Consider the following 23,284-nt stretch of genomic DNA (forward strand, 5'->3'; position numbering starts at 1 on the left):
TTGTATCATTGAAACTCTTTTCAATAGAAGATCATTGTATCATTGAAATTCTTTTCAACAGGTCAGAACAATTCAATTGAGACTTTATATGCCTAATTGTTTATTCCAGGTCTAATCCCTTTGTTGTGTGACACCATAGATTCAATTCTATCTGATAGTGAGATATACTGTATCATTGAAACTCTTTTCAATAGATCGGAATAATTTTATTTTAACTCATCAAAGATTGTCGATCCTGAACAATCATAGTGACTTCTCACAATCCACCAGTGATATCTAATTATATGTAGTGGCAACCCAGTAGAATCGAAAATGAACCTCAAGGTGTAGTTTATGTGTGATTCAGTCCCTCTATCGTGAGTCTCGACTAAATGATAGGTAATGGATAAATCGTCAAACCTCATCATCAGTCATATGATAAATTCGATTAGCTTAAGTCCAATTGTGATCCTTATGGAAACTCTTTTTCATCAAGTACACTGCTATGGCCACAGACTCTCGACTTAGTCTTTCAAATCTCATAGGACTACTCTTTTTTATCAAGATCGATAGATTTCATCTTGATGCGCATCTTACTCCTACAGTGGATCAACTGTCGCCAACATTTATTACAAGACTCATTAAGATCATGTTTGTGTTAGTCAACTTCAGCAGTCTCACTGCGAGCAGTCGTACCATCTCAAATCAAAGGATCATTTATACAACTACAGCATCGAGACAATCACTGATCATCGAGTAAAAATTGAAGTGATCTTTCGTATGGTCACGCTTAGTACTAATTGTTCTCTAACAACTACCTGCATTCATCGCTCAATGTCTTTACACTGTAGATCAAAGATTCATCTACCCTGAAGGAATTGATTTGTGCGTTGGCTATCCAGATCGATCACCATCCTCATGATGATACTATCGGGAGCATTTAGAAATTAAATACATATCTTTAATTCTCAATACTTGAGAATATGTATCGAAAAGTTAATTTCATGAATGATTCAAGGACACATCACACTGGAATGAAAAATAAACTTATCCTTTTATTGATCAAATTAATATATTAAGTACAAATTATGTTCTAGCTATATTACAATGTGTCAGTCATATTGACTTCTAGGATATATATCTAACATCATGTCTGTCCGAAAGATATAAAATTTTGATGAAAATATCAAAAATATCTTTTAGTGGTAAGTTATCGTACAATTGAATCTTGCGATCATACTACATCCCAAATATGACTATAGATATGGAATCTTGTCAAATCAATTTTATTTATATTTTTCTCAATCTTATAATGATGATTCGATTAATGAAATATTAGAAATATTTTTTAATTTTTATTCTGCTTTGATCAAAGACTCCTTGAATCATCATTCGATAATAGCAAGTAGAATATGATCTTTTCTTATCGGAAGTGATCGATTTCATGTTGACCTACTCACAGCTTCCATATATAATCCACCATATCCAGAACACCCCGTACATGACTAAGTCATAAATATATATGATCCAAAATATGGATTCATGTATACAAGGTTCTATGATAGTCTCAGATCAAAGGATTAGTTACACAATTTTTATTAAGAGAAACATCTTCTGACAGATAAGTAAGACTCCCCATAAGATATTCTCAAGCCGGATCAATTCAGTAAACTCATTCTCTAATGAGCCCCAATATTCTTGTATTAGTATCTCATACAAGTGATTGTGAGATCAATCACCTTCTCCATTGAGCATAAATAGGATGTGTCAGTCTTTTCGAAAATATTGATCTTCGATTTAATGATCTAACGATTGAAAATATTTTAGATTAGGATTTTGGGGTTTTAGGTCTCACAAGTATGATCCCATCATAGTCCTAAAATTTTGCTTTAATCTATGGGTTTTATCATAATCTTAATAAATATAAAATGCAACATATGATGAAATATAAATATCTTTTATTAATTTATAGAATGTCAAGTATATGAGTCAAGAAGATTAGAGAACAATCCATCAAAATATAAATTTTGATTGGTTTTTAGGATATTATTTTTTTAATCTCCCACTTACAGTAAAGTCAGTCATCTTTATATTTTAACCCCATACAATCAAGGTGGCAATCGAATATTGCTGTGGTAGAGCTTTAGTGAATGGGTCTGCTATGTTATTTTTTGTATCTACTTGTTCAATGACTACTTGTCTCTCGATAATTTTACGAACGAGGTGGAAGCATTTTAGAATATACTTGGATTTATGATGAGATCTCGGTTCCTTTACTTGAGTAACCACTCTGGTATTATCACAGTAAAGTAGTATTGGGTTTTCAATCTCAGGAATGACATCCAATTCAATGATGAACTTCTTCATCGAGATAGCTTCTTTGGTGGCTTCACTTGTAGCTATGTACTCTATCTCAATAGTTGAGTTAGCTACAGTCTGTTGTTTAGAATTTTTTTAACTCACTGCTCAACCATTTAGAGTAAAGATATATCCTGAAATGAATTTACTATCATCTAAGTCAGATTAAAAATTAGAGTAAGAATATCCTTTTATTTTAGATCAGATCAATCATATATCAGAAAAATATTTTTAGTCCTTCTCAAGTACTTAAGAATATTTTTTATCATTTTTCAATAATTTTTTCTTGGATCAGTCTGAAATTTGCTAGCTATGCCTAAGGTATAAGCAATATTAGGCCTGGTACATAGCATAGCATACATAATAGACCTTACTACCGAAGCATAGGGAATAGAACTCGTTCTATTTTTCTCTTCAGATGTCTTAAGAGACATTTTCTTAGAGAGATATATACTTTGACTATCGGTAAGTAACTTCTCTTACTCCCATCTATGTTGAACCTCTTCAGCACAAGGTCAATGTACCTAGACTGAGACAAGTCTAGTATCTTTTTAGATCTATCCCTATAGATCTTAATACCAAGTATATATGATGCTTCTCTCAAGTCCTTCATGAAAAACTTACTTAATAGTCATATCTTGACCGATTGTAACATTGGGATATAATTCTCAATGAGAAGTATGTCATCTACATGCAATACTAAGAAGATAATGGTATTCTCACTTATCTTATACACACAAGGTTCATCCACATTTTTGATGAAGCCAAATTTTTTGACTGTAACATCAAAATGGATGTTTCAACTCTTTGAGGTCTATTTTAATCCATAAATAAATTTCTTAAGCTTGCATATTTGATTTGTTCTCTTACATGAGGCAAAGTTTTCTGGCTGAGTTATGTAAATCTCTTCCTCAAGATAATCATTTAAGAAGGCGGTCTTCATATCCATTTGTCAAATTTTATAGTTATAGTATGCTGCTATAGCAAACATAATTCGAATAGATTTGAGCATGGCAACAAGTGAAAATATTTTATCATAATCAGCATCTTGCTTTTGCCTAAAATCTTTAGCTACTAATTTGGCTTTGTAGTGTTAGATGTGTGCCCTAAATGCTAGATTGGCTGACACATTCCTGTATAAATGTAAGGGTAAATTTATAATTTTGATTATAAATGAATAAAAATGTTATTCTACTATCACATTGTGTACATTGTGTCTGTGATACATCCTTTGAGTTAGTAGGAATGTTAATTCATATTTTCAAGAGTTGAAAATTTAAGGCATGAATTTACATAACTAACTCATAAACAGCTCCTGACCATAGGATCATCACGAGGATGGTGATCGATCCGGAAGGTTGGTGTACGATCGCTTTCTTAGGATAGATGTGTCTTGAGTCTACGGTGTGGAGACACCAGAGCGAGAGTACAAATTTTCGTTGAGAACGAGAGTACTGAGCGTGACCACCTCAAGCAGTCATAAGGAAGTCTACCTTTTCGTCGATGACTAGCTCGATGCTGCAGCTGTGTGTCTAGTTCTTTGACCTGAGGTGCATCGACAGTTCACCTTGAGTGTGTTATAGTTTGACTACACCATAATTCGGTCTCCTAGCTATTCGGAACCCTGAGGTGTATGTTGGCTGTAGCATATTCATTGTAGGAACCAGATTGCACCAAGATGGGATCTATCAACCTCGGTAGATGAGAGTAGTTCTTTGATGATCGAAAGATCGAGTCCTTAAGTCCATGGCCATGGCAGAGTGAAATAATGGAAAAGAGTTTTCCATTGGGGTTTCACATCAGACTCGGATCGATCGATTGATTTATATGACTGATGTTGGGTTTGATGAGTTCACTTTAACCCTAATTCAGTCGGGACTCATGATAGAGGAACTCAATCACACAGGTAGCTGCACTGAGAGGTTCGTCTTCATTTCTGATGGGTTACCACCATATACTGTTAGGTGTCACTGATAGATTTTGGGAGCAATTAGAATGATATTGATGATCGATCATTCTAAATTGTCTGAATCAAAAAGTTCTGATCCATCAAAAGGAGTTTCAATGATGTCGATGATGAGATCACGACATGTCTTATTACCATACGGAAATGAACCTAACTGGGTCACACAAACAAGAGTTAGAGTCTGGATGTCATCAATTGAGCTAGTCCAGTTCGATTGATTTGGATTAGATCCAATTAGGTTCAAGAAAATCGTACTAGCACACGATTGAGCCTAACTTTCTCCTCGTGCAATCTTTTTCATCTCAACTGAGCCAAATGTGATTTGACTCACCAAGAAAATCTTCAGAAGATTTTTCTCAGTCTGACTGGAGCTAATCTAGCTCAGAAAATCTTGTTTTAATTCATGAGATGAATTTAAGACAACACCTACTAATTTCTGTCACCTGCCATTTCCATTTTAGGATATCGATCAAACGTTGACTTATGGATTTTAAACTGAAGGCCACTTGGCAAGAGATCATTGGAGAGTTTTTGTGGAGTGTCCACTTGCTAAATTAAGCTTCAAAGTGGGTGCCAAGATCAGATTGGGCGTGCGCCCCAAGTGGATAAGGATAGAGTCCCATGAGATGAGGACTCTATGCCTTGATCGACTCAAACTGTTGGGCGCCAATCTCACTGTGTTTATCCAGTGTTGGCGCCAACAGTAGGAGGGTTTGGTGGGGTTCTTATCTGATATGATCAGATGACATCACTCCATCAATCAGATTTTTTTCAGAATTAATTGAAATTTTCTGATTGGTCGAATGATGTGGGACTGCATGGCACAGCAGGGTCTATTTAAACCCTATCTGCGCCTATGGTTTATTGAATCTGCTCAATCTCCAGCAAAAGCCTGATATCCCTCAACTTCTTCATGTCCCCTCTGGTCCTCTCTCTCCCCTCTGGTCCTCTCTCTCCCTCTTCACGTCCAAGAAGTTGGGCATCCATCTGGTGCTTGTTCAAGGCGTGGTGGCTCTCTGATCAGAAGGCTGCAGGGATTTATCGAGAAGCTGCTGCTCTAGCTTCAAAAGATCTTTTGAAGATCTTCTAGTTCAGATCCAGATCTGATTTTTGGAGCAGAGATTCGTAAGGAGAAGACGATCCAAATCCTGCTCGAGTGGATACCGATAGAGGTCAGGCGACTGCGTGGCTATTTTTGAACCTCGGGCATTGCTGCGATCATCTATAGGGTAATCTAGTTATCCTAGAGGTATTTCTCTAATTCTCAGATTTTAGATTTAATTTTAGATTAAATATCAGATAATAAAAATCAGATCTAATAGACCTTAGATCTGAAATAAAGTAAGATAATTTTTTTTTAAAAATATTCCACCTCAGATCTCGTTAGATCTGGAAGATCCTATAAGGAAAAAGGCGATTTTTCCTTCAACTGGTAAGAGCCAGATTGATGGCTCTATTTCAGATTTAATTTAGATCTGATTTTTATTTTTATTTATCTGATATTAATGAATTTCAGATGTCACATCAGATGTGATTGGATCTGAAATCATAAAATTTAAAATTAAATCTAAGTAGATCTAACATGTATGAGATGCATGACTAGACTAGGAATAGTTTAAACTATGAATAGTCTTGAAGTTTTATGTTTTAATGTGATTAAAATACAAATTAGATCTAATTTATTCTCTGATTTTCTGATGTTATAAATATTATATTCAGATCAGAAAATAAAAAATAAAATTTAATTAATTCATAAGATTGATCTGCTGCATGTCTAGACTAGTTATAGAATTATTCTAGTAACTGTCTAGAATAGATTTTATATTGAATAGTTTAATTTAAATCTTATTTTTCAGATATTACATGTGATGTATCAGATCTGAAAGCATGCTAATTAGATCAGATTTTAATACATGAGATGTATGCAAAGCATGTATAAGTTAGATCTGAAATTATATATGTGATATGTAACTTAGATCTAACTAGTTTTGTAGTTAAATCAATATTTCTGATTAAGATATTCCTCGTGGCCGTCCGGTCATAAGAACAAAGTAGGATTTAAGATCCTCTCCTTCCATTTAATGGGATGTTCTTATGGCGTGTAGGGGTGCTGCGCGTTCATCCTTAATCAAAAATCAAACTTACTTTTCTGCAAAACCCTAGATCCTAAAATTTTTGGATTTATTTTACATGTTTTGTTTATGAACCCAAGACTTAATTAATGAATTAAGCTTATGAAATTAAATTAGGTCTAAAATTGAAAATTTTAGATCTAAGTCATTTTCATAAAATTGGGTTTAGGCTTGGGTAGCTCAATTAGGTCTAGCGATTGATCAAATCGAATCAAAAGTTAGTTAGGTGGGATCATGAAAGCTAATAATTGACCAGCCTAATAGGATTAAGTCTAGGTCAAGGTCGAATCACATTTATATGTGACTCGATCAAGTTAAGACTTAATTTGGCTCAGTGGTTAGAGCCTGGATTGTAGGCTAACCCAATTGATTCTGGTTCGACAATTTAGTATCTAAGGTAAGTTGGACAGATACGACCGAATGATTTTTAGTTGGGAGCTACTCGACTCGAATGCGTTCTTGTCGAGTTAATGACATATCCCTTCCACCGGTCTCACTTATCTAGCCATATATATCGATCCAGTTCCGATTTGAGGTGACTAACAATTCGAGTTAACCCATGCCACTAGATTAGTCATAATTGTTATGACTATGCCAAGTTAAGTTTAATGAGACCTAAATTAAATCTCCTTAAGAAAATATTAAGTCTAAGATCTTCCACCATTGTGGATGTGCGGGCCCTTCCCGGAGTTGATTGTTCTCGGTTGGTTATAGTGGTTCAGTTGCATCGAGAAGATGCAACCATGTCCATTAGGCATTGGATGCTACGGATTAGAGGATGGGTTGTGCTCAATATTTCGGATACGGTGAGGGACTCAATCAGGAATCTAGTTCGTACAAATAGTGGGTCTGACTTAACTAAGGATTAGAGCAATATTCTGGATACGGTGAGCTTCATGAATTAGAGACCAAGTTTTGGGTGCACCATGATTAGAGAATCATTGGACAAGAGTTGTCCACTCATCGGTTGACCCATCACCAATAACTGTTAGGTGAGGTGGTGAGCCAGTCGGTGAGACCGCACCACCCACTAGAAATCACTAATCACGGAGATTTTCACATCTGTACCTAGGGAGTGTAGGGATCTGAGAAAATAGTGGGAGCCTAATTTGTTTAAAAATAAAATTTTTAAATAAATTGGTTAAGTCTGATTACAAAATCTAACTAGAAACTTTTGACTCTCTACAGAAAACATATCTGCATCCAACCCCTTGACCAAAATACTAGGTACCCATAGATTGACTGGATCCAATTTCAAGGACTGGTTGAGGAACTACAGAATTATTCTGGGTTTCGAGAAACTGACTCATGTCTTGGACCAGGACCCATCTGCCATACCAGCACGTCCGACTGCTGAACAGAGAGCGTCTCTGGAAAAGTGGACGGATAACGATAACAAAGTCTGGTACTACATGTTGGGTGCTATGTCTGATGACTTACAGCGCCAGCATGAGAACATTATGACTACTCGCCAAATGTTAGCTCACCTACAAGAGTTGTGTGGTGAACAAAGTCGCGCAGCCAAGTATCAAGTATGCCAAAGATTTTTTAAGGCTAAAATACGTGATGGGCAGTCAGTCCAAGATCATTATTTGACAATGATCAAGGATCTTGAGGAGCTTGAGAAGCTCGGTATCATCTTAGACAAAGATTTTCAGATTGATGTGATCCTTCAGTCTTTGTCCGATACATATGGTCAGTTCATCATGAACTTTCATATGCATAAGATGCAGTGTACCTTAGCTGAGTTAATGAACATGTTGGTTATGGCTGAGTTTTTTTGGAAGAGTTCAAAAGGCTCAGTCCTTACTGTGGAGCAGATTTCTTCCAAGAGAAAGTCTTTTGGAAAGAAGAAGTCTGCGAAGAAGCAGAAGGTGGATGGGAAGAAGAAGAAGACGGAACCGAAGAAGAAGGCTGCTGAAAAAGGAAAATGTTTCCACTGCAATTCAGATGGCCATTGAAAACGGAACTGTCCTCAGTACCTGGCCACCCTGAAGAACAAGAAGGATGGTCTTTCTGGAGGTATGCTCGTTATAGAATCTAATCTTACGGTTTTCTCTTCATCCAATTGGATACTTGACTCTAGTTCTAGTGCTCATTTGTGCACTTCTATGCAGGGTCTTGAGGAGAGCTGGAGGTTGAAGGATGGGGATATGATCCTACGCATCGAAAACGGAGCAAGAGTTGCTGCTGTGGCCGTGGGAACCTACCCTCTGAGATTATCGTTAGGATTAGATTTAGTTCTTAGAGATTGTTATTATGTGCCTGCAGCAAGCAGGAATTTGATTTTTGTTTTATGTTTAGCACAAGAAGACTATGTGATTAGCTTTCATAAGAACCATTGTAATATATTTTATGAAAATAATAAAGTTGCAAATGGTTTTCTTATTAATGGTCTTTATCAGCTACATATTGATGTATCTGTATTTAATATCGAGAAAAATATGAATGTCATAGGAATTAAAAAGCCTAGAGATAGTCTAAATGATAGATATCTGTGGTACCTAAGGTTAGGTCATATAGCGAAAGACAGGATTAACAAATTGGAGAAATTCGGGCTATTGAGTCCATTGACTTCTGAGTCATATCCAGTTTGTGAATCATACCTTCAAGGCAAAATGACCAAGCTCCCTTTTGTGGGACATGGGGAAAGGGCCACAGACCTATTTGCCCTAGTACATACGGATGTTGCGGCTCATTTGATGTGCCGGTTAGAGCTAACTATGTCTACTTCATTACCTTTATCGATGATATGTCTAGGTACGGTATGTGTTTCTAATGAAACACAAGTCTGAAGCCTTCGAAAAGTTCAAAGAATTCAGACATGAAGTAGAAAAACAAATAGAAAAGTCTATTAAGGTTTTTCGATCAGATCGAGGAGGTGAATACCTTAGTTGGGAGTTCCTAGACTATCTTAAGGACAATGGTATAGTCTCTCAACGGACTCCACCTGGAATGCTACAACTCAACGGGATTTCAGGACGGAGAAATCGGACCCTATTAGATATGGTCTGTTCCATGATGAGCTTCACGGACCTCCCTGAGTTTTTTTGGGGACATTGTCTCATGATAGCAATATATGTATTGAATAGAGTTTTCTCTAAAACCGTTCCTACTACACTGTATGAGATATGGCATGGTAAGAAATCAAGTCTGAGTCATATCAAAATTTGGGGTTGTCCGGCTCATGTCAAGAGACACCAGGCGGACAAGTTAGAGTTCAGATCTTTTAGAGCTCGGTTCATAGGATATCCTAAAGAGTCATTAGGATACTATTTCTATATTCTCGAAAATCACAATGTGATTATGAATCGACATGCTATTTTTCTTGAAAAACAGTTTATTCAAGATAGTGGCGTCGGAAGAATAATTAAGCTCAAGAAGAATGTCTCTCAAGAGCAACGAGCTAAAGAACCTGAGGAACTCAATCAATTAGAACCAGTCCTAACACAACCTCTTCCACCTCGTAGATCGACTAGGGTTTTCCATCCTCCTGAAAGGTACTTAGGTACTATACAAGAGGAAGTAGAGGAAATATTCCTCACGAGAAATGAAACTCATGGTGATGACCCCAAGATCTATGACGAGGCGATATCAGATATCGACTCTGAGAAATGGTTAGAGGCAATGAGATCAGAAATTGACTCGATGCACTCAAACCAAGTCTGGACCTTGGTAGATCTACCTGAAGGTATTGTACCTATTAGGTGTAAATGGATCTTCAAGAGAAAGATAGGTGCAGATGGGAATGTGGAGACATTCAAGGCTAGGCTCGTAGCGAAAGGTTATAGTCAGTGCGAAGGCATTGACTATCAGGATACCTTCTCGTCCGTAGCCATGCTAAAATCATCCGCATATTGCTTGCTGTTGCAGCCTATTTTGATTATGAAATATGATAGATGGATGTGAAAACGGCGTTCTTAAATGGATATCTTGAGGAAGATATCTATATGGAACAGCCGCTTGGTTTCACATCCAGTGATGATCACAAGGTCTACAAGCTGCAAAGGTCCATTTATGGACTTAAGCAAGCATCTCAGAGCTGGAACACTCATTTCAATGATGTGATCAAAATGTTTGGTTTCATCAAGAACGAGGAGGAACCATGTGTATTCAAGAAGGTCAGTGGGAGTGCAGTTGTCTTCTTTATACTGTACGTAGATGACATCCTCTTGATTGGGAATGATATTTTCATGTTGACCTCAGTCAAAATATGGTTGTCTAAGGAGTTCTCTATGAAAGATCTAGGAGAAGCATCCTTTATACTGGGTATTAAGGTCTATAGAGATATACCAAATAGGATGCTAGGACTTTCACAGAAGATGGACATAGAGGAGGTGCTAAAAAAGTTTAGCATGGAAAACTCCAAAAGAAGTTTAGTACCTTTTAGACATGGCATTCATCTCTCTAAGAAGATGTGCCCTAGCACACCTGAGGAGATTGAACGCATGAGCAAGATCCCTTATGCTTCGGCAATAGGAAGTCTCATGTATGCCATGCTATGTATAAGACCTGATATAGCCCATGCTGTGAGTGTCACAAGCAGATATCAGTCGAATTCAGGCGAAGAGCACTGGACTTCTGTGAAATGTATCCTTAAGTACTTGAGAAGGACTAAGGATATGTTTCTAGTCTTTGGGAATGGAGAACTCCTGGTTCAGGGATTTACAGATTCAGACTTTATGTCTGATATAGATGATCAAAAGTCGACATCTGGAAGTCTGTTCATTTGCAATAGTGGTGCAGTTAGTTGGAAGAGTTTCAAGCAGACGGTGATTGCTGATTCCACCATGGAGGCAGAGTATATTGCTGCATCGGAAGCTGTGAAAGAGGCATTCTGGTATAAGAAGTTTGCCGCAGAGCTTGGAGTGATGCCATCGGATGCCATCTCTCTTTACTGCGATAATAATGGTGCCATAGCCCTAGCTAAGGAGTCAAGGTCTCACCAAAAGTTCAAGCATATCGAGCGGCGATTCCATCTGATCTGTGATTATCTCAAAAAAAGTTATGTCGAGGTTAAGATAGTCGACTCCACAGACAATGTGGCAGACCCACTGACAAAGCCATTAGGCCAGCAGAAGATCGAAGCCCACTTTGAGAAGATGGGACTTAGATATGTAGCCAATTAGCATTAGGTCAAGTGGGAGTTTGTTAGATATGTGCCTTAGATGCCAGATTGGCTGACACATTTCTGTACAAATATAAGGGCAAATTTATAATTTTGACTATAAATGAATAAAAAAATTATTCTACTATCACATTGTGTACATTGTGTCTGTGATACATTCTTTGAGTTAGTAGGAATGTTAATTCATATTTCAAGAGTTGAAAATTTAAGGCATAAATTTACATAACTAACTCATAACAGCTCCTGACCATAGGATCATCACGAGGATGGTGATCGATCCGAAAGGTTGGTGTACGATCACTTCTTTAGGGTAGATATGTCTTGAGTCTACGATGTGGAGACATCAGAGCGAGAGTACAGGTATTCATTGAGAACGAGAGTACTGAGCGTGACCACCTCGAGCAGTCATAAGGAAGTCTACCTTCTCGTCGATGACTAGCTCGATGCTGCAGCTGTGTGTCTAGTTTTTTGATCTGAGGTGCATCGACAGTTCACCTTGAGTGTGTTATAGTTTGACTACATCATAACTCGGTCTTCTAGCCATTCAGAATTCTGAGGTGTATGTTGGCTGTAGCATATTCATTATAGGAACCATATTGCACCAAGATGGGATCCATCAACCTCGGTAGATGAGAGTAGTCCTATGATGATCGAAAGATCGAGTTCTTAAGCCCATGGCCATGGCAGAGTGAAATAATGAAAAAGAGTTTTTTATTGGGGTTTCACATCGGACTCGGATCGATCGATTGATTCATATGACTGATGTTGGGTTTGACGAGTTCACCTTAACCCTAATTCAGTCGGGACTCATGATAGAAGAACTCAATCACACAGGTAGCTGCATCGAGTGGTTCATCTTCATTTCTGATGGATTGCCATCATATATTGCTAGGTGTCACTGGTGGATTTTGGGAGCAATTAGAATGATATTGATGATCGATCATTTTAAATTGTCTGAATCAGAAGAGTTCTGGTCCATCGAAAGGAGTTTCGATGATGTCGATGATGAGATCATGACATGTCTCATTACCATATGGAAATCAACCTAACTGGATCACACAAACAAGAGTTAGGGTCTGGATGTCATCAATTGAGCTAGTCCAGTTCAATTGATTTGGATTAGATCCAATTAGGTTCAAGGAAATCATGCTAGCACACGATTGAGTCTAACTTTCTCCTCGTGCAATCTTTTTCATCTCGACTGAGCCAAATGTGATTTGATTCACCCAGAGAACTTTGAGAAGGTTTCTCTCAGTTTGACTGGAGCCAGTCCAGCTCAGAAAAGTCTTATCTTAATTCATGAGATGAATTTAAGACAATGCCTGCCAATTTCTGTCACCTACCATTTTCATTTTAAGACATCGGTCAAACGTTGACTTATGGATCTTAAACTGAAGGCCACTTGATAAGAGGTTATTGGAGAGTTTTTGTAGAGTGTCCACCTGCTAAATTAGTCTTCAAAGTGGGCGTCAAGATCAGATTGGGCGTGCGCCCCAAGTGGATAAAGATAGAGTCCCATGAGATGAGGACTCTATACCTTGATCGACTCAAACTGTTAGGCGCCAATCTCACTGTGTTTATCCAGTGTTGGCGCCAAGAGTAGGAGGGTTTGGTGGGGTTCTTATCTGATATGATCAGATGACATCACTCTACCAATCAAAATTTTTTCAGAATTAATTGAAATTTTTTGATTGATCGAATGACGTGGCACTGCATGACACAGCAGGGTCTATTTAAACCCTGTCTGCGCCTAGGGTTTATTGAATCTGCTCAATCCCCAGCAAAAGCATGATATTCCTCAACTTCTCCATGTCCCCTCTGGTCCTCTCTCCCCTCTTCACGTCCAAGAAGTTGGGCGTCCATCTGGTGCATGTCCAAGGTGTGGTTGCTCCCTGATCAGAAGGCTGCAGGGATTTATCGAGAAGCTGCTGCTCCAGCTTCAGAAGATCTTTTGAAGATCTTTCAGATCAGATCCAGATCTGATTTTTGGAGCAGAGATTCGCAAGGGGAAGACAATCCAAATCTTGCTCGAGTGGATATCGATAGAGGTCAGGCGACTGAGTGGCTATTTTTGAACCTCGAGCATTGTTGCGATCATCTACAGGGTAATCTAGTTACCCTAGAGGTATTTCTCTAATCCTCAAGTTTTAGATTTAATTTTAGATTAAATATCAGATAATAAGAATCAGATCTAATAGACCTAATAAAGTAGGATAATTTTTTTTTTTAAATATTCCATCCCAGATCTCGTTAGATCTGGAAGATCCTACAAGGAAAAAAGCGATTTTTTCTTCATGTAGGTTTCAACTTAGCCATCTGCTTCAATTTTTTTTTTATAAATCCATTTGCACCCAATAGGGATAACACCCTCAGGTGCATCAATCGAAATTCACACTTGGTGTATATGGAGTCCATTTTGGATTTTATGGCCTCTAGTCATTTATCTGAGTTTCTACTCATGACAGCTTCTGAATAGGTCAGAAGATCATCATTATCAAGAATGTGAGCTTCATTATTCTTAATAATGAATCCGTACCTCATAGGTGCGTTTCGCACTCTATTCGATCTTTGGAGAGGTGTGTTGTGGTTGTACCTCATTAATAGGTACATCTGGTTAAGAAATATCTTGAGTTCCTATTTGCAGGTCTTGAACTTCACTAAGTTCAATTTTTCTCCCACTGCCCCCTTATAGGATAAACTTTTTTCATAAAAGTAGCATGCCTACTAACAAAAATTTTTTGTTCGGTAGGATGGTAGAAGAGGTATTCCACACTCTTTATAGAATATCTTCCAAATAAACATTTATCTATCTTAGCATTGCTTATGTCCGAAATTTTTTTTGACATAAGCCGGACAGTCCCAAATCTTATGATACTTAAGATTAAGCTTCTTACCTCTTCATATCTCATATGGAGTATTAGGCACAGATTTTGAGGCTACTCTATTTAAAATATATACTGCAGTCTCTAAGGTATAACCTCAGAAGAAAATAGGTAAATTTGTAAAGCACATCATGGACCGCACTATATCTAATAAAGTACGATTCTTCTTTTCAGCTACACCATTTAACTGTGGTATATAAGGAGGAATCCATTCAGAGAGAACATCTTTTTTTTTAAGATGATCTAAGAACTCACTAGAAATTATTCATCTCCTTGATCTGATCGAAGGATTTTAATATACTTTTCAATTTGCTTCTCGATTATACTTTGATATTCTTTAAATTTATCAAAAGGCTTTGGATTTATATTTCATAAGATACACATATTCGAATCTTGACAAATCATCAGTAAATATGATGAAATAAGAGTATCCACCTTTAGCCTCAGTTGTCATAGGACCACATACATCTATATGCACAAGTCCTAATAACTCACTTGTTCTTTCTCCATATTCGGTTAATGGAGTCTTGGTCATTTTTTTTATAAGACAAGATTCACAAGTTCTTAATGATTCATAATCATAAGGATCAAAAAAACTCTTCTTTATATAACTTGTAAATTCTTGTCTCACTTATATGATCAAGTCGACAATGCCAAAGTAAGGTATTATTTATATGTTCTCTCTTTCGTTTTTTGTTTTCATCAATATGAAAAATATTATCATTAAGAAATTGAATTAGAAGATCATTATCAATAATGCCATCACAAAAATGCTCATTAGAAAAAGATATAGAGCAACTCTTATCCTTTCCATTAATTTCAAAATCACGTTGTAATAACAACGGTATGGAAATTATGTTTTTAACGATCTTAGGTATATAATAATAATTTTTTGACTTTAAGATCTTTTTGGAAGGTAACTTCAATAGATATATCCATACAGCTTCAATCTGGATGGACTCTCCTCCAGCATTGTAGAGCTCGAAGTCATCTTTCTTCAAAACTCTAATTTTCTGCAGCCCTTGCAATGATTTGCATATATGAGTGCCACAGGTAGTATTTAATACCCAAGAGTTTGATATTTAAGAACTTAATGACAGAATAGTATGTATCTCATACATATCTTTTGATGCAACGTTTGCACCAGTTTTTACAGTTGCAAGAAAAGTCTTGCAATTTCTTTTCAAATGACCTGTCTTGTCGCAGTGAAAATAAGTACCTTATCCGAAGATTTTCTTCTCCTTCTTCCTCTTCATGATGCCACCTTTAGGGTTCAACCTTTTTTTTGAATTCTTTTTGCCTATCTTCTTCTTGGAGATCCCATCTATAAGAAGAAGTGGAGCCTTTTCTTTCTTGATATAGCTCTTAACTATTTTGAGCATATTTAATAGTTCAAGCAAGGAGATATTCAGTTTGTTCATGCAGTAGTTTACAATAAATTAAGAGAATGATTTTAGGAGATTGCAGGATTAGATCCTGACTCAACTCTCTATCCATCACAAAACCTACTTGATCTAATCGAGTGATCAAGTCAATTATCATGAGAACATGGTCTTGTACGGATGTGTCTTCAGTCATTCTGATATGAAATAACTGCTTAGATATCTCATACCTAGTAGTTCTACTCCATTCACCATATAGCTCTTTTAAATTGAGTAGTATGGACTGAGTATCCATATCTTTATGCTGTCTCTGTAACTCATTACTCATAGAGACCAGTATGATACATTTGATAGTAAGGCTATCATTCTGCCACATCTTGTATGTGGCTACCTCATCCTCTGTAGCATCCTCCCTTATCGGATCAGGGTCAGGGGCATCGAGGATATAGGAGATTTTCTCCTGAGTAAGTATGATTTTTAAATTTTTCAACCAGTCCACATAATTGGGATCGATCAATTTATTGGAATCTAAAATTCTAAGCAATGATAATGAAGATGTGATGTAGAATTTAATTTACATAAATAAAGAACATAACATAAGCAGACAACTCATGATAACACATAATTAAATAAAATTTTTTGTTTAATTGTCTTTCACTATTTTATCGGACATCATAGCCTTCTACTATGATGAACGAGCCATTCTAAATAATTTTCTTAGTGGGGTTGAGATTTTAATTCCTCGTAGAAGCCTTGTGGTTGTACAACAAACTTTTATGAGTTCAAAAGTAGAAAACTCTTTTCAATCGCGTCTCATGTAATTTTTAACTTTATCTTGATCTCTAAAACATTCATAGCTTTGGAGTTGCACAATAAATTATAATGTTTAGTTAAGTTAGATTCTTCATTTTCTTATAGTCAAATTTGAATATTGCTGTCTTTGTGGTTGCACAACAAAGCAGCACACTCAAAAATACCACAAGCATCTTATATGCATTAGGACTATGTTACATCTATCCCCACAGCAAGCCTTATGATTGCATAACAAGCCTATTATGGTTCTTGACATAACATTGACTTAGCATGAAAGAAGGTCTCGAATAGTGTTATCAACATTAAGGTTTTCAGATCGCTTAATCAAATTGATCAGGTAAGTAGATGGAGGCTCCCTATAGCTTTTTCCTTAGACACCAACAAGTTGGTTAGGTAAGTAAATGGACCTAATTAAATAACCATCTTTAGCATTTTTTTAAATATTAATTAATCAATTGATCAAGAATTGATTAATTCATAGTTGCTGTCATTACAACTTAATATAATTTTTATAAAAATTTTTTTGGTTTCATGCATATTCTAATGAAAATTTAACTGCATATGTATTAAATCTATGATTTTATCATATATGAATCAATTCATATCAAATCATATAAATACATAATCATAATAAGATTATGGGCATAGCATAAATCATAGCATGCTTCAATTCAATACTATGAGCATATAAGCATGTGATTGAACCAAACAAGGTCTGCTCTAATATCACTATAGGGTTAGATGAGCATAGCGGAAGCAATATGGATTTCAAAATTTTGCATAATGAAATTCTAAACTATCAAACCCTAATCTCAAGAACCTCTTGATTATAAACAATCATATTTATATATATGTAAAACACTATAGTAGGTATAGAAGAATACCTATCACGCTATATCCAAAATTTCGATCGAGTTTCCACTAGGTGTCCAAATGTTCGCCTTTTAACGTTGATCCACATGGAAGTTGATTCAAGACACTCGCTCCCTAATTTAGTTTCTCCCATTGAATTCTTTCTCAAAGAATTCCTTCGGGCAGCATAACCCCTGACCTTCCTTCTCCCTTAGCTTCTCTTTTTCTATCTTTCTTTGCTCCTTATTTTGCCTAATTCTCTTTCTAAGCCCTTGTCCTAAAATCAGACTTATCCTTACTATTTTAGACTTGTCTTAACAAGGGAAGGAAGAGGACTATTGGGAGAATAGGAAGAAGAGTGTAAGAAAGAAGAGATTGGAATTTGTTTTTCGATGATTAGAACCTCGGGCGCATCACCTATTTATAGTTGGCATGCGGATGCCTTCTGCGCCATCTCGTGCCCCTCCCGAGAATCATCTCGTGCCGTTCCACATTTCTCATATCTGGTTGAAAATTTCATGACACGTGGATAAGCATCGGGAATTAATCCGAAGAGATGTCTTCTCACAGGACTCTTCGATGAAATTAATTCTTGGTGTTTCTTTTGAAGTGTCGCGAGGCTTTAATATGTGTGCCCACTCCATCCAACGGATAGAGTCTCATTAGATGGCCATCCAATGGCCCATAAATAAGGCACCCAACCAGACTTAGCGTGGAGAATTTAAGATATCTTAACCACTTGGACTCTGAGTCCAAGTGGCGCCAAGGGTAAGGGGTGGCTAGGGTTCAAGCTTTATCCATTTAGCCTGATAACTAAACAGTGATTAAGAGGTAGGACTCTTCTGCGCCTCTTAGTTATCTAAAATCCATGCCATATAATTTTTTTCGTGGAATTCAAATGGATAAATATGAAGGAAGGGGCACCCCATCCCATGGAGCACCATTTAATCTTTAGCGCACAAAAGATCACCACGCGTCAAGAGAGGATCTCTGGTGCGTGGGATACCAGATAGATAGCACCAACCCCTTGGCTCAACCAGCCAAGGGTCAACCCAAATCAGACCCATTTAAATTATAAGTCCAAGCAAGTTTAATTAACCCAATCAGGAACCAATTTGGAATCTGATTCGAATATAGGAGCTAGGGTTTGCAACATGTACTAGCATGATCATTCTGCAAACATGATCTAACCAATTAGACCTTTGATCAATTCTCTTTGTGTGTGATCCATTGGGTTCCACATCTAGTCAGTAGTAGGTCCGAGTGCAAGTTGACCTGATTTGATTAGAATCCTATCTAACTGATTTGATTAGAAACACTTTCTATTTTTCATTCTATTTTGATCAAAGACTCTTTGAATCATCATTCGATTAGAGCAAGTAGGATACGATCTCCTCTTACCAGGAGTGATTGATTTCATGTTGACCTACTCACAACCTTCATAAACAATCCATCATATCTAGAACACCCGTACATGATTAAGTTATGAATAAGTATGAACCAAAATATGGATTCATGTATATAAGGTTCTATGGTAGTTTTAGGTCAAAGGATTAGTTGCACAACTCTCACTAAGAGAAACATTTTCTGACAGGTAAGTAAGACTCTATAAGATGTTCTCAAGTTGGATCAATTCAGTGAACTCATCCTCTAATGAACATCCACATTTTTGTATTAGTATCTCACACAAGTGATTGTGAGATCGATCCTCTCCATCGAGCATACATAGGATATGTCAGTCTTTTCGTAAATATTGATCTCCGACTCAATGATCCAACGACTGAAAACATTTTAGATTAGGATTTTGGGGTTTTAGGTCTTACAGGCATGATCTCATCATAGTCTTAAAACTATTATCCTAATTTATGGAGTTCATTATAATCTTAACAAATATAAGATGCAGCATATGATGAAATATAAATGTCTTTTATTAATTTATAGAATGTCAATTACATGAGTCAGGAAGATTGAAAGAACAACCCATTAAAATACAAATTTCGATTGATTTTTAGGGTATTATTCTTTCAATCTCAACTTATTAGAGATATTGGAATTGGGACCTTGTGCTTTGATGTTGAATCTCTTGTAGTTTTTTGTGCTGGTCTCATAATGATAATGTGCTTGAAATCCATTTTTTGCCTAAATCTCTTCTAAATAATTGATTTCAAACTGTTTATTTGGGAGTGTTGAACTTTTGGGACATGTTACAAGGTGGTCTGACTTTGAGAACTAATCTTTGGGCATAAAGCTTGCAGTTCATATTTTGCAATGACTAACTTCATTATGCTTGAGCTGAGTAAAGGAAATATTTGAGGCAGCACAACTTCTTTAGCTGTACCCTTTTCTTGAGGATGTAAATTTCCATTTATTTGAAACTGGAATGGGATGACAAATGAAATGACATGGAGCCATTGATACAAAGGGGTAGTGATGGGACTTGGTTCTATTAGTTCTTGTTTATTTATTGTTCATCCTCAAACTCCAATCTTGTAGTCAAATTAAAATGATTGATACCATGAGTTTTAAAGCCGATCTTTAATTGTAATATTTTGCAGAAATAGGAAATTCTAATTAATGATCTGTTTAATTTTGGCATATTTAAATGTAAGGAACTAATGCTTCTTCAACATGTTTTGGTTTGCTTTCAGGTATCCTGAAATTAGTTAAAGAAGATCTTCTCAAACCAATCCAGCAATTTGAAAATGGAGGAAAGTTGTGGCTCTGCTGGAGCAATAGAGGGAAAGGAGCTAAAAGAGGAACTTCATATCAAAATGAAAAACAATGTAGAGGAACCAGGGACAGATAAAGAAGAGAAGAAAGAGATTGAAATTGAAATGAAATCAAAGTCTGTAGAGAAAGAAAAGGTTAAACATGAAGAAGACAAGGATGCAGATTGCAAGAGTGGGGGCAAGAAGGTGAAAAAACATAAAGAGAAAAAAGACAAACATGAGGAAGATGAAGATGGAGAAATGAGTGAAAAGAAAGCCAAGAAGAAAGATAAGGAGGCAAAAGATAGAGCAAAGGCAAAAGATAAAAATGAGAAAGATGAAGATTTTAAGGAAAAGAAGGAAGAATGGGAGATGGTAGAAAAGGATAAAGGAAAGGTCAAGAAGAAGGAAAATGAGAAGACTAAAGATGGAGAGTCGAAGAAAGCCACCAAGGATAAAGAGGAGGATGAAAATAATGAGTCAAAGAAAGATAAGGAAAATGACAAAAAGAAGGACGGTGAGGGAGAAACAAAGAAAAAAGAGAAGGCAAAGAAGAAGAACAAAGATGGGGGGCCTAGGAAAGATGAAATTGATGCGGAGGAAGAGCCTGAAGAAAAACAGAAGAAGAAAAAGGATAAAGTTGGAGAATTGAAAGACAACGAGAAGAAAGGAAAGCATGGAGACTTGGAGGCTGAAGAGAAGGATGGGGATCCAGAAAAGAAAAAAGATAAACATAAGGAGGACAAGGATACAAAGGAAAAGAAGACAAAGAAGAGTAAGGATGAAAATGAAGAGTCAGAGGTAAAACATGAGGAGGAGAAACATAAGAAGGACAAGGATACAAAGGAAAAGAAGAAAAAGAAGATTAAGGATGAAGATGAAAAGTCAGAAGAGAGTGTAGTTAAAAAGGATGATGAAGGAAAAGAAAAGAAAAAGAAGGGAACAAAAGAAGAAGATGGAAGGGAGAACAAAGACAAGAAGAAATTAAAGGAGAAAGATCTGGAGAAGAAAAGTGAATCACTAGGTGAATCAGCTAAAGTACTGAGCAGCAGAAGGGATATCAAAGCTGGAGATGATTTGAAGGACCACAAAGACATAGATAGAGAGCTGGAAAAAATCGAAGAGAAAGCAGAGAAAGAGGCAGAGAATAAGGGGAAGGATAAGAAAGAAAAAGACAAGGAAAAGAAGGATAAATGCAAAGAAGAAAAGGATGGTAAAACAAGTGAAAGGAAAGATAGAGACAAAGACAAGAGTGAGAAGAAAAGGAAACTTGATGGAAAGGACAAGAGCAAGGATGTTGAGAAGCTGAAGCAGAAGCTAGAAAAGATCGATGCCCAAGTTGAAGCCCTACTAGCCAAGAAAGCAGATATTGTGAAACTGATCAAAGAAGCCGAACAGGGTCAGGTAGTAGAAAACCCGGATGAAGCTGCAATGCTGGTGTAGCGTGACTTTTGAGATAGGTTTTGAATAATGTGTATTGTAACATTTTTAATAAAACATGCAAAAGTTATCTATTATCAGATTTGAGGTTTGTTACCTGAAGAAAAAACCCTTCTTGTATCTTGATGAGAGTGCTATGTAATATAAACCAAATAAATTTTGAATATCGTTTGCAGATATGGACTCTTCTCTGATGACCACATGTTGCTCGGCCAGTCTCACTTGATAGCTGTGCAATGCAGATTTTTATTGGTGACATTAGAAGCAAACCTTCTAAATGAAGGGGATGCTTGGAACAGTGATTGAGAAAATTGATCATATTCTTAGTTGTCTGATAACATGCGGATGCTGTTAGGACTGCTTTTCATCCTTCATAATGGGGTTGCAATCCCCTTTTGCAAACATCATTCCCTTGAAAAAAAAGAAAAAGAAAGAGAAAAGAAAAAGAAAAGAACACTGAAATGTGCAGATGGAGAAATTTTCCTGTTCACAATTATGTTTCCGAGCACATGCATTGAAATAATAGGGTCGGTTCTATCAAACTCTTATAACTATGGTGTCACCTATGCATAGATTGAGAGAGCACAAATGAAACGGCACATAACTTTATATCTTCTACCGTGTACAAAGGCGACAGAGGCAATTCTTGAGCACATGCATTGAAATAATAGCGTCGGTTCTATCAAACTGTTATAACTATGATTGAGAGAGCACAAATGAAACAGCACATAACTTAATATCTTCTACCATGTACAAAGACGACGGAGGCAATTTTTGAGCACATGCATTGAAATAATAGCGTCGGTTCTATCAAACTCTTATAACTATGATTGAGAGAGCACAAATGAAACAGCACATAACTTTATATCTTCTACCGTGTACAAAGACGACGGAGGCAATTTTTGAGCACATGCATTGAAATAATAGCATCGGTTCTATCAAACTCTTATAACTATGATTGAGAGAGCACAAATGAAACGGCACATAACTTTATATCTTCTACCGTGTACAAAGGCGACAGAGGCAATAATAGCGTCGGTTCTATCAAACTCTTATAACTATGATTGAGAGAGCACAAATGAAACGGCACGTAACTTTATATCTTCTACCGTGTACAAAGGCGACAGAGTCAATTCCTCCACCAACGAAAGCCAAAACTAAGAAAGATTTTTATAGCTACTATACCGTATACAAAGGTGACGGAGGCAATTCCTCCACCAACGAGAGCCAAAACTCGGAAAGATTTTTATAGCTACTATAAGTGGGTAAATTGCAAGATCTATTTACAAGATGACAGTTATTAGTGTCCACCATAGCTTGCCACAGAAATTTTAGTTAAAAAGAATCAGCTTTATAGCTGTAGTAGTAACTCTACACAACACGTCTTAGCTTAAAAAATATGGGTACCAGTACAAGATCAAGATCTGAAGTATTGTAGTTTCTCTTAGTTTTCAATCCATCTTCAACTTTTTTTCAGACCTATAAAAGAAGAAATACTAAAGCTAAACCTTTTAAAAGTCTCCAAGACAAGGCTAAAAATAAAAAAAAAAAGAGAGAACTTGTTTTGAGTCAAATTAGTCTCTAGGGTGTCTCCTTTTCTTCATTAAGGTCAGTGGTCCAAAGGATTGTTCCCCAAGGTGCCAC

At 36.6% G+C, this 23,284-nt stretch overlaps 1 protein-coding gene across 2 annotated transcripts in view; it reads left to right on the plus strand.

Moving 5' to 3' along the window:
• LOC105034438 (uncharacterized) overlaps window positions 1-21,804 on the plus strand; it is a 58,147-nt gene extending 36,343 nt beyond the window's left edge. For both annotated transcript variants that reach the window (XM_073251769.1, XM_010909609.4), the window contains one exon: window positions 20,141-21,804. In XM_073251769.1, the coding sequence (XP_073107870.1) occupies window positions 20,195-21,643 (1,449 nt within the window). In that variant the 5' untranslated portion in view covers window positions 20,141-20,194 and the 3' untranslated portion in view covers window positions 21,644-21,804. The remainder of the gene's footprint in view (window positions 1-20,140) is intronic.
• Window positions 21,805-23,284: the final 1,480 nt, after the last annotated feature.

The sequence above is a fragment of the Elaeis guineensis genome, chromosome 2 (assembly GCF_000442705.2).
Source record: "Elaeis guineensis isolate ETL-2024a chromosome 2, EG11, whole genome shotgun sequence".
In the NCBI taxonomy this organism is placed as follows: domain Eukaryota; kingdom Viridiplantae; phylum Streptophyta; class Magnoliopsida; order Arecales; family Arecaceae; genus Elaeis; species Elaeis guineensis.